General features: G+C 34.9%; 1 protein-coding gene across 1 annotated transcript; it reads left to right on the forward strand.

The window, feature by feature from the left end:
- The first annotated feature begins 6,548 nt into the window (after positions 1–6,548).
- On the forward strand, positions 6,549–17,750 carry LOC145582884 (putative E3 ubiquitin-protein ligase ARI7). Its single transcript, XM_081639924.1, has 15 exons — positions 6,549–7,096; positions 10,333–10,457; positions 10,698–10,803; positions 10,905–10,995; positions 11,969–12,141; positions 13,457–13,561; positions 13,940–14,028; positions 14,253–14,360; positions 14,507–14,597; positions 14,697–14,786; positions 15,088–15,135; positions 15,959–16,030; positions 16,263–16,362; positions 16,452–16,590; positions 17,182–17,750. Exons 1-15 carry the CDS (start codon positions 6,926–6,928, stop codon positions 17,447–17,449), a joined length of 1,776 nt encoding a protein of 591 aa, XP_081496050.1. The 5' UTR covers positions 6,549–6,925; the 3' UTR covers positions 17,450–17,750.
- Positions 17,751–17,860: the final 110 nt, after the last annotated feature.

Here is a 17,860-nt window from a genome sequence, read left to right on the forward strand (position 1 = left end):
GGGTTTAAGTCAATTTGCATTTGAAGATTTCAAAACTTACATTGACTTTAGGATACCAAGCAAGCCAAATTTGACTTTCTTGTTAGAATCTTCACAATTGACAATGAACAAGCTCCCCACCAAAAAACTAAACTTTTAACTTAAGCATATATGGATAACAGGATAAATTATACACACCATTGATCTCTAATGTTCCTGTCAAAGTTAGATCGCTATCATGATTTACGATCAGCCCCCTCTCAGAGCATCCCCTCACCTTCTGTTTCAGCTTTTTTGTATTTACTTATGCTGTTACAGTGGTCATTCTAGTTCTGCAACAAGCATTCAGAGTCACAACATCAGGTGTATTGAAAAGAAAAAGTATGCTCTCATAAATATTAAACATGGCATTGAATTTGATACGTGTAATCCGCTAACTTCTTGGGGACATATAGAAAACAGTCTAGACTGCTGCAAGTGGCCCGGTGTCCGTTGCAGCAACCGCACAGGCCATGTCATCATGCTCGATCTTCATGGCCGTGAAGATTGTTATCTTGGAGGTAATTTGAGTTCTTCCCTCGCCGATCTTAAGCATTTAGAATACTTGGACCTCAGTTCCAATGATTTCCAACAGCAATCTATCCCAACCTTTCTTGGTTCCCTGTCTAAACTAAAGCACCTTAATCTCTCTGACAGCCGATTTGCAGGGGAAATACCACATCACCTTGGAAACCTTTCTCGTTTAACATATCTTGATCTTAGTAACAATTTTCACTTGTCTTCCATTAGCTTGCATTGGCTCTCTCATCTTACTTTGTTAGAAAATCTCCGGTTGAGTAATTGTTATCTTATCGAAGCTACGGATTGGTTTCAAGCCATTAACAACCTTCCCTCCTTAAAAGGCCTTCACTTAGATTATTGTCTGCTTCCTTCAACAATCCATCCGCCATTTTCTTATATCAATTCCTCTGCCAACCTTGCTGTTATCAATCTCGCTAGCAATTTCTTGAATGATTATTCAATATTCGAGTGGTTGTTCAACCTGAGTGGGATCAACACTCACCTTGTGCACGTCGACTTCTCTCATAACTCTCTTTCAGGCACCATTCCAACCACCTTTGGACAAATTCGTACTCTTTCATATCTCGATCTCTCTAACAATCAACTTGTAGGTTCTATTCCTACTGCAATCGGAAATATACGTTCACTTTCATATCTCGATCTGTCTAATAATCTACTTGCAGGACTCATTCCCAATGCAATAGGAAACCTTCAGTCTCTTGCATACCTTAAACTCTCTGACAACTCATTTTCAGGGCCTATTCCTAACACAATTGGGAATTTAGAGTCTGTTGTATATCTGAAACTGTCAAATAACTTACTGTCAAGTCCGATTCCTGATGCAATGGGAAACCTCAAGTCTGTTGAATATCTCGATCTCTCAAACAATTCAATTACAAGTACTATTCCACATTTTCTTGGGTACATGTCAAATCTCACATATTTAGACTTATCACACAACTTATTAACAGGAGTTATCCCTCAACTTGATCAAGCCGGGATCCTGAGCTCCCTTGATCTGTCCTTTAATCACTTGTCAGGGCCTATTCCATCCTCGCTTTGGAGATTCCAATATTTTGTTTTCTCGGGTAATCTTCACCTTTGCGGTGAGCCCCTAACCGAGGACTGCCCTCTTGTAGAAGAGGGAAACGATTCATCGCAACAGAAGAGTGATCATAGTGATAAGTTTTATGTAGGATTATATGTTAGCGCCGGGGTTGGTTTCTACCTTGGATTCTGGGGAGTTTGTGGCACTTTGGTATTAAAACATTCTTGGAGATACGCCTACTTCCAGTCTTTAGACATGATAATGAACAATATATATGTGAGTATAGCTATATATGTGGCCAGATTTCAGAGGAATTCTCAAATGCAAAATTTGTAGTGTAACAAAATTACCAGTAATTGTTCCATTATACTTTTTTAATGTATGTAAATTATGCTTTTACTGACTGTTGTAGTCTTGTAAATACAAATACCCACTAAAACGATCAAAGTATTCAATTGAGTTATTGGATAAGCACAATTTATAACCTTCAACTTTTAGAACACGAACCCATCTACCAAGGGCACTACAGAGAGTTGCTTATTTTATTTTATTTATTTATTTTAAATTTCCTTCCACATCTTTCCCAAATTGGAGAGATTCAACGGAAAAATTTTCTCCAATTCCCTCGCCCTTAGGCTCCAATCACTTCACTCACCTGATTTTTACTTATTGAATTTAAATTGTTTTTCTACAAACAATTATTTTTTAGCTTAATTTATTTGTACTAATTTTCTATTATATATTTATTTTGAAGTTACTGATATTAACAAAAACAAGTGGTTGATCTTGCCTGTTTGAATACTCTGCCATTTGCCTTCGAGCATGCGAAGAGTAACACACCATTCTATTTATGTATTCCACTTTCTATTAAACTTGGAGATTACATTAGAGAACGATGAACAAACAAATTCTGGCATACATATTAATGAGCTGAAAAGGGCACAAGGTGCCTATAACATTAAGTAAATTTGGCAAGGAAACAAAGCGGTGAGGGCTTAACAACACAAACCGAATCACCCATTCAAGTAATTCCATACCCTTAACTGCAGTTACCATTGATCCCTTCTCTAAGGAAGAGACCATTGACATAATCTTCAAAATTGTCTTTCGGAGGTTCCCCAACATTTCATTTTGAGGATTGGAAAAGTATAAGATAGGGGAAAATACAAGTTTCTCACCGTGTGAAACAAATATCTGTTTCTCACATGAGTGTGACCCAATTATATTAATTCCCTTTAGTTAATTTGATGTTAACCACAAGTCACGGCACACATTGTTTGAATGTTTTAGTCTTCTTGCATAGGAGCGAGAAAGACAAAGGTCATTAATGGAGAAACTTCATACAAGCAAATACTACATATTTTCCTTGTTTTTTCTTGCTTGCTTCACCATTAATGGAGAAAATTATATAACACTCCATCTTTGCCATCATTATAAATTTTAAGGGGGCGTTTGGTAGCAAATTAGTAAATGTAAGGGAATGGAAACAAATTAGGAGGGGAAAGGGATAATATATAGTGTTACCCTTACTAGTTGTTTGGTATTACTAAGGAAACGTAAACATTTATAACTAATCTCTTTCCTTTTGTTTGGCATAGATAACTTGAAAACAAATAGCTTTTCTTTTATTTTTTGTTGTCTTGGCTAACTTTTGCTATACATTATACAATGTAGAGCAACACTAATTACCATAATATATATATATATATATATATATATATATATATATATATATATATATATATATATATATTTGAACCGATTACCATAATATATCATAAGCTAGATATAGGCAAAGTCACATAAATTATTGATTACAAAAGCATTGAAATTCTAGTATTCTCAAATTAAAAAAAAAATAATAAAAAAAAAAGCATTCAAAAACCATTGAAACATTAACTCTAATAATAACTTAGGACAAAACTTTCTACCTCTACTCTTCAAATCTACCTTGTGCTTTCCCTTTACCTTGGCCTCCTTCGCCTTTGTAGAACGTTTTCCGGATTGAGTAGTGGAATCACTTGCGGAAGAATGAATCGTAGAAGCCTTCACTTTTGCCATTTTTGAAGGAGTTGAATGATCATCCTCTATCTTCATGGGACGTTTTCCGGATTGACTTGTAGAAGAATAAGTGTCCGAATGAGTAGAATTCACATCATCTTCTTCATCACTCTCGACATTCAATGGTTGCTTATCAATCTCTTGATCCATATCTTCTATAGCATCAACAAACGACTCACTTGCATCTTCGGTAGCTTTGTCTTTTGCGTATATCTCCGCAAGAGTTTCATAGTGAATGAATGGAACTCCAAACAGCCCCTTAGCTTTCTTATGAGTATGCCATATAAGAGAATACACACATTCAGTTCTAGAACCATACAGTCGTATTCCTAGTGCTTTGGTCATGGTCCCTGGAATAGTGAGGGAGCATGAACTGTAAGGTCCATTATGTCAGCCCGATTAGCAGTCATGAAACCTTAACAAAGAGAAGGCTCCTCAGATTGACATAAATTAGGAGTATGGGGGATCTTCTGATTGTTTGCTAAAACTATGCATATATATATCTATATATATGCACCTATTAACATGTTTTGGACAAGAAATTATACATTTTATCAGTATGAAACAGGTAGACAGACTGCTCCAATACAACGATACTTGTACATGACAATGCTACAGCATGATACATCGAAGTGCAAAACCTAGGATTAACTTAGCATGATTCTATATTATTTGGAAACACTCTTATTTATTGTCATAGAAAAAGATAGAAACATTCTGATTTTTTATGCTCTACATGTGGAAGAAATAAAGAGATTAGAATTGGTTAGTTTTCTAATTGATACAGATCAGAAAAAAAAAATTGCATCAAAACAGAATAATAGTTCATATATGATAGAAAAATGCATCAGAACAAAATATAAGAACATGAAACATATGTATTTTTGTATCTAATTCAAGTCTAAAACATGAAACATATGTATCTTATAGTTAAGTTCCCACAAGTTACCCATCAATATACACTAGTATCACAAACCATAAATTACCCATCAAAAACCAGCAAAACAATAGCAATCAAGTAACAAATATCAATCACTATATCATTATGCATCACACCCATGAAATGACAAACATGAACAACAACCTACATCACATACACATAAGCACATATAACAGTTCGATATCGAAAAGAACACTGTCTTTGAAAACCAAACCAACCAAAATCAAAAACCATAGCCATTTTAGTTATCAATTTCAAACAATTGCAGCTTTTCTAGCAATTTATACCAGTTCATCTTACTATAACTAATAATCACATGAAATTGAACAAAAATTAATAATCCGGAGCAAAAATTAGAGCAATATACATGAAACAGATCAAAAATGAACAAAAATTGAAACCTAATTTCAGACAAACGAACGATCAAAATGAACAAACGATCAAACAAAAACCTAATTTCAGAAACAATAATCAATCAAAAAACACGAAATCAAAAGAAATAGAGACCTTGAGAGGAATATCATCCTTGCGAGATACAAAATCATAATACAAACTATCAGAATGAAAAATATACAAATTCAACACATAATCAAAATCTTATAAGGTGAAGTAAACACAAACTCAATCTATTCTATTACACCGTATGGAGTAGGAAAGGTAAATGGAAGGTGTTGGAGGAAATATTAATTGTTTGAGAGAAGATGTGAGACTTTAACTTTTGGTAATGTGAAAAAGGTAATTGTTTAAAAGATACGTGATGATTAATTGGGACAAACATAAAAGATATGTGATACTTAAATTGGAACGAAGGGAATATATAAGGAGTTTTCCATCACAAACTTTATGTAAGGAGCTGTAATTTCCATCACACGCTAAGAAATGATAATTCCCATTCGAATTATGTATTAGCTACCTAATTCCCAAATTCCCATCTTTTTGGCAGGCCCTAAGCCAGCCATATTTCACTGCTTCGAGCTCTGCTTTAAAAGAAAAGCGATGGAGAAAATTGAAAATTTGGTCATAGTGAACTTTTATGAAGTTATACCATTAAAGATAGCCATTTATACGTACGTTGAATATTAAAACTGATACGATAATAATATTTTAACTGCTTTATTAATCATAGATCAAATTGACATAAAATAAACGAAATTATAGTTGGCCTTTCGTTTAAAAACAAATTAATCAAATTAACACAAGAGCATTATGTTAGCCCCTTATACGTCAGTTTGCATCAATTTGCTTGTATTGCCACAATGTCGCATGCACTCATCGACCAAGCTATAAGTCAACTTCAAGTATATGATTAACGTTGTGAAATTATGTGGATTTTAGTCTCTGACAATTTCGTAAATGTAAAATACAAGAATAATCTTTAAATCCAAACATTTGCATAATTTTCTTCAAAACTCGCCTTTATCCATTAGGCTACAACACGATTGTATTATAATCTAGACACCTCGATTGATTAAAGAATACTTAAAAAGACATACAATAAACAACAAATCTGTGAAATAGTGAGTTATTGACTTGAACATCATAAATGCATAACACGTGCTACATAAACAACTTATCTGCCGCATCTAATTATTCAAAACATCCTTCAAACTAGCCCAAACCATAATCCAACTCTTAACACCCATAACTCGACCGTACAAACATTATTATAAATATCGACCTTACTTAAACAACCCAATTATAAAAATCCTCATTCATTACTAGTAATACGGAATACTATGTATTAAAAATCATGCATTGACATGTATCATTTAGAAATTATGAACTTGTAGCAATTTTTAGAGATTATGAATTTGTAGCAACTTTTAGAGATGGGAGAGATAGGAAAAAAGAATAAGAAAGAAAAGGGCTCATATAAAATACTAATACGGAATACAAATTATTAAAAATCGTGCATTGACATGTATATCAGTGAAAGTGTTACAATTATTCTCAACTCGGAAATGAAACCAACATCATCATCATCCTCCCAGCTATTCCGGTAAACTCTCCTTTAGTTCACAACACAGTCCTTTCTATTCTCTCTCATCCCACCGCCCTAACTTATTAAACTTTCCTTTCTAATTTCCCCAACTTTACATAAATTGCATTTTTTCTACATTTCATCTCCCACTTTCTCATAAACCCTAGCCAAATTCCCCCAATTTCTCAGGTTTTTCCATCAAATAACCCCATTTTTTCTCTGATCATCATCATCAATTCATCATTTCCTCTATTTATCTCGGTCCATTTGCTTTAATCGATTGTAGAGTCCTTTGTTATCCTCTCTCTTTCGCTGAATTCAAGAAATTGGAGTGAAGCGAGTTAGGGTTTTAGCAATGGATTCTGATGAGGAGATTCATGATGTTTATGATGGAGATTCTGCTGAAGATTATTATTACAGTGGTGGTGATTCTGATATGGATGGAGGTGATTCTATCGGCGGCGCCGAGGATGAAGATGATGATGCTGGGTATGGCTATGGTTATGCCAGTGATGAAGGGTCCGAGGTTTGATTCTTTCTCTCTCTGCATTTCAATTTTTTATTTTTATTTTTTAATTTTAGTTTAATGGATTACTGTAAAAGTAGGTGAATTATAGTTTTGATGATGCTTATAATGTTATTTATGAATGAAAAAATGTAGTTTGTCATCTGTGGGTGATAAGTGATATTGGTTTGAGTGATTTTGGGGGGAATGCTACTGAAGTACTGTAATTTGTGAGTTGTTTTCTGGTTAATTGACAATGAGGATTTTGTTATTGAATTGGATTGGTGTTTGATTTTGGATGGTTTTGTGAAATTGGATTGGTGTTTGATTTTGGATGGTTTTGTCTGAATGGAATTGGTGTTTGTTTTTGGATGGTTTTGTCTGAATTGGGTTGGTGTTTGAGTTTGGATGGTTTTGTCTGATGGTGTTAATCGGTGTATGCTACAGTGAAGGTTGTATGGCATGATTTTGAGGTGAATTAGATAATTTTTATGATGTTTTAGTTGATTGTTTGGTTCTGTCTGTAGAGTGAAAGTAGGGGTTTGTTCACATGAATCTTGTGGTGTGAAAATGCAGTTTGTTTTCATAAATTTGGATTCTATGCCGCGGATGGTATTTAAAGTGATCTTCAATCTATTATAGAAATGCTAACTTGTTGATGATTAGTTTGTCTTCATGATAAGTTTTTTTTAATTGCTTTAAAGAGGAAGCAAATCATTTGATGATCGTTGCACGTGGGAGTCTTATTTGTGAATTAATGAGGATATGCAGAAGTCACGCTGCCAGATTTGGTATAATTGGTGATTGTATAGAGAAAGAAGTATCTGAGCGGATAATATGATCGACAGCTGGAGGTTTGACTGCTTGATGGAATTAAATAAAACACTTTTCTTAGAATTTTCTAGGAGATGTTACGTTAAAGTGATAATCGAGTCTTCTATAGAATGATTCAATGTAGGCTCTCAGGCTGCCTTTTGATCTTTATGAAGCTCAGTTTATGTATGGAATAAAGAAAGAGGTTCCATGCTTAGGATTGGTTGTGGCTGTCTTTGTCCACAACATGAATTCGAGATTATTGGGTTGAGATTGAAGAGCAACTTGTGCTGGGTGAAGGCATGAATGGATTTGGTGCCTTAGGAAAAATGATTTGCTTCGTTGATCTGGTACTTTGGTATATTTATAATTTTTGGCATCGTAATTGGGTCGTACATATCGTGATACTGGCTTTGCTATCATGGTTACTGACCCTTACCTTGCATCTGCTATATTGTTAACTGAGTTGATTGTTGATTTCTTGTCATTGTCTCCATGATTTTACTGCTATCATATTTAAAACCCACTGGATTTTTGCTGTTATATATTGGCCATTCCTGTGACGTGGTCCTGTCGAGTTTCAATTCCTATTGTTGGCTATTGTTTGTATTGTGGAGTAAGATCATTGCTTGGAAGCTGTGTGGGTATTGTATGATATTTGGATCCTTGAGAGGAACAGGTTGAAAACCAAAAGGGAATAAAATCTTTGAGTATTGCTTATGCTCCCTTCTTTTTACAAAAGAGTCGCTGGCTGAATCTTTGTGTTATCTTTATGTATATATGTTTTAAAATAAAGAGACTAGGATTCTATATAGCTTGTCATGTGAAAATAATTCCTATGGTTTATAACTTTGCAGAGGATTTTCTGCTCTTTTTTTTTTTTTTTATTATTTTTTTTTATTTTTTACCCTGGAAGTTTTTGCTCCTGTAGAAAAATTGTGCTCCTTGTGTCTCATTAAGTCTTCATTTTCACACTTGGCTGGGCAAAAAATTGTAAAGTAGCTGTTTTTATTGTATTTTAAAAATTGGAATGTGGGTGTAACGGACATAGGAAACAAAGAGTAAATGTTAGGAGCTTAGGAGTGAGAAAACTACTGGATTGCTTGGATGGAAACTGGAAAGAGAAAAGGGAGAAGTAATAATGAAATTAATGACATTAACTTGAAAGGTTTTGTGAACTGTTTGTTGAGACATCCAGTATCTGAAGTGTAAACATTAAAATTATTGTGGGTGAGTAGGGGATTTTTGTAGGTTGTCAGTCTGGTGAGTTCTCATCATGACGTTACAAATTATTTTAAGTTCCAATCTGAACAATCAAGGGATGGTGATGAGATGAGTAAAGCTCAACTCCTCTTGAATTTCTTGATGTCAACTTGCCCAATCTCTAGAAATGACTTGAAGATTGAATTGTTATAGTTGGTGACTTGGTGTCTGACCAGTTCTTCTTTTTGTGTGGTTTATGGTGTCTGACCAGTTCATTCTTTTTAAACAATCCTAGTCTTTTGCCCAATCTGAACAATCCTAGTCTTTATTTTCTCTAACTTGCCCAATCTAAATCTAATTTGTACATTTATGGGTACTTTTATTCTATTTGGATTGAGGAGAATGTATTTTTATTTATCCAAAAGATTTGGTTGTCACTTGGTAACGATGTCAAAAGTGTATTGTAGATTGCATCTGGGACATACACTGTCTTTAGGGATCCCTAGTCTTTTGCCCAATCTGAACAATCCTAGTCTTTATTTTCTCTAACTTGCCCAATCTAAATCTAATTTGTACATTTATGGGTACTTTTATTCTATTTGGATTGAGGAGAATGTATTTTTATATATCCAAAAGATTTGGTTGTCACTTGGTAACGATGTCAAAGTGTATTGTAGATTGCATCTGGGACATACACTGTCTTTAGGGATCCCTAGGTCAACTGGTGGATGGAAGCTGTAGTGATACTGTTACTGTCAATCCTATATAGTCTGGGGGAATGATGCCACTGTGGATTAGGATGTGTGGTAGTGGAAGATCTGAGCTTGACTAGTACCTATACTTTTTTGTGGATGCCTATATTTTTTCCAGATGTAGGGATATCTTGATGACATACCGAGTGCATCTTAGATTCTTAGGTAGTAGCCACTAACAATGATTTGTGTGCTATGTTCTCTTTATGTTTAAACACTTTGATTTTGTTATTTTTGCCAAATAGAGGTCATCTCCTTTTCTGTTCAAGGCAAAGGGCTTAAAACCTACAGAGTAAATGTTTGGTTGTTGTGGGCCCACGTTCAGATGATTTTATAAGTTGCTACCCTTGAGAGGTTCATGACCTATGATGTGCAAGTATAGGCTGTTTAAAAGAAAATGAAGTGTTGTTAATTTTTGTGTTGTTGCAGTTTCTATGAATTTTTAATGTCCCTGTGCAGCTGTCTTATAAAATTTTAATTATGTTCCAGAAAACATATACCGTCTTGAGGGAGGATGATATTCGACAGCGCCAAGAAGAGAGTATTTCACATGTTTCTGCTGTTCTATCCATTTCTAGAGTTGCTGCAAGCATATTGCTTTGCCATTATAAATGGTACAAACTTCCTAGTTGGCTATTACACCTTTTTTTTTTATTTTTTATTTTTTATTTTTTTTTATTCGGTTGTTACTTATTTGTGTAGCTTTACTATTCCTGTGTTTTGTGTATAGCATTTGTGTTTGTATTTCTGTACTATCTTGATGAGAACTGCCTTATGCTGAGCTACTATTACTAATTTAATGATTTAATCCTTGTTTTATGTATTATAATATATAAGTGTATTTTTCTTTTCAGGAATGTTAGTCAGCTGCATGATCAATGGTTTGCTGACGAAGATAGGATTCGAAAGTCGGTTGGCCTACTTAGCAAATCTGTAGTTATGTTTTCGAATGCTAATGAAGTGAGTTCTGAAACATTGGGTCCTTAATTTTTGCATTCATTTTTGCTTGTTATGTTCTCACATTGATTGGATCTTTTTCTAATTGTGTGTTGTTTTGGCAGTTGACTTGTGGAATCTGTTTTGACTCCTATTCTCATGACCAGATACAATCAGCTGTTTGTGGTCACCCCTATTGTATAACTTGCTGGAAAGGTTGGATTTGGTTTGGTTTTTCAATCATCCTTCAAATAGAAAATAATAAGTTCTCCTAGAATGATTTGTATTTTTGTTAGTGTTTGGATATGTTGCATAATCATGCTGACATGGTAATCTTTCAAATGCATGTTCATTTCCAACGGGATCAATCTCTCACTATTCTTTTGCTATAAGGCGATAACGGATAAATAATTACTTGTGATATTTTTATCTTATCATTTTAGTCTTGAACTTATGTTATCTGAACTTGTATGAATTTGTTAGCCCGTATCTTATCGGACATCCAGACCTTATTGGATCTTAATATAAGGTGTTATTAAACCTTGTTAACCCTTATCTTATCTAATATGAACTTATTAACCCTTTAATTTTTTTTGACCTGAAATATGGGAAATAAGGTGAGGAGAAGATCTAGGGTCAATTGGGAACAAGGCTTTATCTTATTGTAGGGATAAGGTTGTATTTTTCCGGCCACTATACCCTGCCCTGGTAGAATGTCTTCGGATTTTTGGAGGCATTGTGGTGATGTTGCTTCATTGATTGTTCAGTGAAGACTTTGCTTCTGTATACTCTTTTTCATTTTGTAGAGTTTGTCTGCTCTCTAAGAGTAAAAATTTTAGGTGGTGGTTCTAGTCTAATTGTGTAAATATTTAGAATGGTTTGATTTACTCTTGAGTTTACTGTAACATAACTCTGTGCATGAATGGTTGCAATAAAGGCATGGTGGTAGAATTATGCGAAGTAGAAAGCGTGTTATTGGACTCTTATGCCGAATCATTTTGTCACATCCCAAATTGAAAATCTGGAGTATATAGTATATGCAACACAAATCCAACCCCTCTCTTGTATGAATGCACATATATTATTTTTTTACATGTCATCGCGCATTTAACCATCATTATTACTTGTCTTTATGCATCTCCATCTTTTCTGCTGAGGATGTTGGTATCTAATTGGATTTGTTTTGCAGGTTATATTACTACATCCATTAATGATGGCCCAGGGTGCTTGTTGCTTAGATGTCCGGCTCCAGGTTGTGGTGCTGCAGTTGGTCATGATATGATCCACAAATTGGCATCTGATGAAGATAGGGAGAAATATTCTCGTTATTTTGTTAGATCTTACATCGTGGACAAGAAAAAGGTGGGTTTTCTTTATTATGTTGATCTTACCGGTTAAATTATTCTATGAAATTTTCTTCTTTAGAGTGGGGAGCGCTCAGATTTGTGTTAAGGTTTTTGATTTTTTTTACCTGTGCCACACATTATTATTGCAAGATACGTCATATTGTTCATGTTTGGATTTTTGAATTTGGTAATATGTAGTGAACTGTTGATATCTTTCAATTGACTTGTGTCATTTTACAGTAAATTTTTTGAATTGTGGTATAATTTGTTGACTCTTTTGCAGTTGTGTTTGCTGCTTTGTTTTGTAGTTGAATGGATTGATTTTCTGTATAGGGTTATAGGCTATTAGTGCTTCTCGTGTTACTTGAAGCTATTGGATTTTGTTAGAATGTTATTTTTGCTCACCTTATGACTATTAGTGTTATAGGCTATTAGTGCTTCTCGTGTTACACCTTTATTCTTTCTTTGTTTAAATTCCTTCTTGGGCTAGATTGTTCTTTGGAAGATCTTTGACCTCTCCTTAGAACTTTATAACTAACATTTCAGCATCACAGTGACTTGAGAAGCGGGATAGATTAGTCATCTTAGATCATGGTTGCGATCTGATGAAAATAGTGGCACTAAACTTTGAAGCATACTCTTTGTTTTGTTGTCTAAATGGCATGGTTGGTGTTGTTTGATTTTTATATTGGCCATTTCAGCTGCATCAACCTTTTATTGATCTATCTCACTTACTGACCTTGGTCATTTACTACTTGCTCTTCATCTGTTGCTGCCTGTTGGAAAACTGATGCATCGACCAATTAGCCAGATCTTTAAAATCATGTTTGTCTTTGACTGAATGACCGCGTGGACATTTATATAGGCACACATTGTGTTCCCACTTTCCTTTTCTGGATATGATTACACTTTGCGAGTTTCCATTTTATTTGTGGATAGTTTTTCATTGTTGGGTGTAGAGCTTATTGACGTACTTAGTAACGAGTTAAGAAATTAAAGGTGGAAAACTGTGTCGGTGAAAAAGTTTTATGTGAGCTTTATTACAAGTGTGTGCTAATGCTTCTGATGTTGTCAGATGTATTTTTGCTACTCGCAATTGGATTTATATCCATTTTGCATACTCTCAAGGTTTTCATTTTTTCGTTGTAATGTATATTAAGTTCATAATATAATGCTCATTGTGACATTTTACTGGCTTGTTGCTATAAACTCATAATTGAATATTTTATCTTGGCTGTGTTTTGGCCTTAGATGTCTAAATGTGCAAACATATCAGTTACTTGCTTTGCCATTACTGTGTTCTCTTATAATGTCTTTTTCATTTCCCGCAGACCAAGTGGTGCCCAGCCCCAGATTGTGAAAATGCAGTAGAATTTGAACTTGGAAGCAACGTTTATGATGTTAAATGCTTATGTTCGCATGCGTTTTGCTGGAATGTAAGTTTCAGCTGAATGATTTGCAGCCTTTTAGCCCCTCCCTTTCTGAAAGGAAGATGGCCTGTTCTCTATTACAAGGAAAAAACTGGTTTTAATAGTTATGTTTTTTGCTGTTACGATGAACTACCATGCTGAATGAGTTATTTCATTTAAGATTGAACAAGTTATGCTTCTGTCCAGACAACTGGTTATGCTTTGACGAGGGAAAAAATGAGTGGAAAGCATCTGTTGTTTATGTTTGTAACTTATTATTGCATTATCTTATTTTTAATGATTTAATTGCAACTGTAAGCTTTAAATTTTTTTTGGAGAATTATTAGTTTTCCTAAATCGAAGTTTCTCTTGGTGGAAATTGAATTGGGCGACTATTATTTACAGTGTACAGAGGAAGCTCATCGTCCTGTGGATTGTAGCACTGTGGCTAAATGGATTTTGAAGAATAGTGCAGAATCTGAAAACATGAATTGGTATGGCTCTTTTTGTGGTGGTTTTAAATGTCCCTGGTGCTTGCTGTTCTGAGATTATTTTTGAGTTTAATTTTTTTTCATTCATTACTTCTGTATGGTTTATTATCATCTTAATTGACCAACTAATGAACAAGATGCAAGAAAAGGGTGGAAATGTCATATACATTCCATCTCTTACATGTATTGACTATTGATGTGGTGTTTGCGTGCTTCATATTTTTCAGGATTCTGGCTAATTCAAAGCCTTGTCCGAAGTGCAAGCGTCCAATTGAGAAGAATCAGGGATGCATGCATATGTCTTGCACCCCACCATGCAAGTTTGAGTTTTGCTGGTAAAGAATAATTAAGTGTTGATATTGTAAACACTAACTTGTGCTGGAATCACATCTGTTTTTATTTTGAACGCTTTTTTTTTGGTTGAGGTTGATTGATCATTATTTTTCTATTGTTTATTGGATTGAATCGTGTTGCCTTTCAGGCTATGCCTTGGTGCTTGGTCTGATCATGGCGAAAGGACGGGTGGTTTCTATGCATGTAACCGTTACGAAGCTGCAAAACAAGAGGGATTGGTAATGGAGCCTGCTGATATACGATTGGCTATAAGATTTTATATTTATCTCTATGGTACTGTTAATGATATTTCCATATACACCTGCATGTTTCTGTAGTATGATGAATCTGAAAAGAGGAGGGAAATGGCAAAGAATTCTCTGGAGAGATATACACATTATTATGAACGATGGGCAAGCAACCAAACAGTAAGGAGTATTAGATTCTTCTGGTCATTTGTTGGTTCTGACTTAGTGAATATTAGAACAATGTCTATGTGGTATAATTAGTACCCTGTGTATGTCTCTGGTTTTGCATTGCAATACTTTTTGAAGAACAAAGCTTTATTAAAGTTCTTAAATTGAACTTGGTACACTATTTTTGTTTATATATTTGTCTGTGCTTTCCTTTTAACTGGCAGACTGATAAATTATTTTGCGCCCTTATGTACTTAATTACTTTGATTGGTGGGTAAATGCCTAAATGGTGAATGTTTGTTTCTTGTTGCAGTCAAGGCAAAAAGCTATTGCTGATTTGCACCAAATGGAAACTGTCCATGTAAGATTTTAGTTTTATATTATAATTTATAATTTTACGTAATATTGTTTTTGCCCTCATCCTGTGATCCTGATGGTTTTCCTTTTTTTCCTGAACTCTTGAAAGGTTGATTGTAGCCTAACATAGGTGGAGTGTTTTTCTTGCTTAATTTGTATAGCTGTACTTCTGACTGTTATGTACTGCTAGTTATATCTTACATTAAGAGTATTACATGGCTGTTGTTTTAACTTATTTCATAATTTGATACTGTGCTGGAACTGCCTATCTATTCTTGTAGCTATTCAATATCCAATGATAATCCTATCCTTAGATTTGTTACCTGGCTATGCCTAGTTCCTATATAAAAAAAACTGAAGGTATATTCTTTTATCATCTTCGTGGTCTAATTAATCTTGTTTATTAGTTTGGAATCTTATGGCTAATTAGAAAATATTCTTGGCAAATGTGGTAAATTGAATCTCTACTTGACAATTAATATCTCAACATCAAACCTCCTAGTCAGTTCTATGTATTAGTAACTATCTTTCTGTAAGATGCTTGTTTGTGTTAAAGCCAAGAAATTATTAGTGAATTGTGTTAAGAAGAGCAGATAAGATTATCTATGTTTTTAGTTTCTCGAACTAGTGTAATACAGAGGTTTCTGTTCTCTCGAGTCATTGTGCCTTTCCTGTCGCTATTAAATCCTCCCTTACCTTTTTGTGTGCTGGATCTATTAGTCTCCTTGATGAGCTTCAGCTTAAGTCAGGTTAAAATCATTCTGATCTTGGACAGTATCTTTACTGATAGTATTGCACTGACATTGGGTTTTTCTATATATTTGCAGTTAGAGAAGTTGAGTGACAAACTGAAGGAGCCTGAGTCGCAACTCAAATTTATTATAGAGGCTTGGCAACAGGTAAATTATGGAATAATGACTTCATTCCCTGTCACCTTTTACACCTTTTGTAAAGAGGCAACGTGAAAGGAAAGAGAAGGAGGAGAGATGTACAATGGGTGTGCTAGCTTCTTGCTCTTGTCACCCTTGGTCACGATTGATGCATCTTGTTCTAGTCACCCTTGGTCACGATTGATGCATCTGAGCATCTTTTTCCTGTTTGTTGTTATAATTACAATTTTGTTTTATGCAGATTATTGAGTGTAGACGAGTGCTGAAATGGACGTATGCATATGGTTATTATTTACCTGAGCATGAAACTGCAAAGAGGCAGCTGTTTGAGTATTCACAAGGTAAAACCATACCCTAAAGCATTGTGGAACTGGCTGTTCAAGGGAAATTAAAAAGACTGACTGCTCCACCTAATGTTTGCTACTTGTAGGTGAGGCTGAGGCTGCTCTTGAGAGGCTTCATCAATGTGCGGAGAAGGAATTATTAGTTTTCCTTGGTAATGACGATGGTGAGGTTGAAACTCAACCAGATTTCGAAGCATTTCGGCCAAAGTTGGCTGGATTGACCAGGTAACCATCTCGCATCAGGCTGTAGTGGTTGTGATTTGTACTTCTGTAAGACTTGTCTGATACATAGATAAAATCATGAATTGCAAAGTCATTTTAATCTGTTGTATCTGTATTGCTTGTAGCATTGCCATTGCAAACTGCTTGTTGACTATGATATTAGCTGTTAGTGAGGATAGAGGAATACCTTCATTGATGTTTATGTCTTTTGCGGCGTGCAGATAATTAGTCCTAGTGGACACTGTTCTTGAAAAATCCCACTAGTGAGACTGAGTTATTGTGTATGACTGTATGATAGAGGTCTGATGTAGTCATTATTCTAGACTACTACTATGTTTACCAAAGGGGTACCTAGTTGAGACTTGGTCCTTAAATTTTTTTTTTTTGAAATCTTTCTATGTAGCATGCAATTCCATCACCCCATAGACTTGAAAAGGAAGAAGTAATAATTGCTTCTGATTATGTTGCTCTGCTATTAGTTTCCTGCATCTGTATCATATGTTTGACCTATGTCTATTGTTATACCATTCTATGCATTTCATGAAGCTTTCCGAAAGCTGAAATTGTTATTGATATAATCTCAAATTTCTACAGGGTTACCCGTTCGTACTTTGAGAATTTAGTCAGGGCATTGGAAAATGGTTTATCAGAAGTTGATTCTCAAGCAGCTTCCAGCACATCAGTTAGTTCAAAGAATGTTGGAGCCAAAGGAAAAGGGGGAAAAGGAAAATCTTCATCCTCGCGAAGTAGTCGTACTGGTACCAGAAACATAGACGATCTCAATCATTGGAACTGTGAACGGTGTACTTATGCAAATCCTGATTCCTCCACTCTATGTCAGATGTGCCGTAATCCTCGGTAAAGAGAAGAAATCCATTATCATCTGGATTACCGTTTTAAAGGTGCACAGGATGGGCAGTGAGTTTTGGATAGGCAGTCCGTGTCCGATGGCATTACATTGTCTTGGATATGGTGGATGTGTAAAATAGCATTCCCCTTGATTTGTGCATGTATTGAAGAGACTTGTAAATATTATCTTATTGATGATGCCCATCGGATATTGATGCATCATTATTATATCATAATTATAATCATAGCGCAATGTTAACCAACAAGAGGGGCTTTTATCTTTACAGGGAGCCATACAAAATCTTTGGTGTATTCATGGGTTGGCCTTGACTTATACTGCTTTATACTGTTTTTCTGGCTAATGGTCTAGAAATTTGAGTTGCCCAATTGGTGATCAATGCTGTCTATTGCTGTTGTTTTGCTC

The sequence above is a fragment of the Chenopodium album genome, chromosome 15 (assembly GCF_948465745.1).
Source record: "Chenopodium album chromosome 15, dcCheAlbu1.1, whole genome shotgun sequence".
Classification (NCBI taxonomy): Eukaryota; Viridiplantae; Streptophyta; class Magnoliopsida; order Caryophyllales; family Amaranthaceae; genus Chenopodium; species Chenopodium album.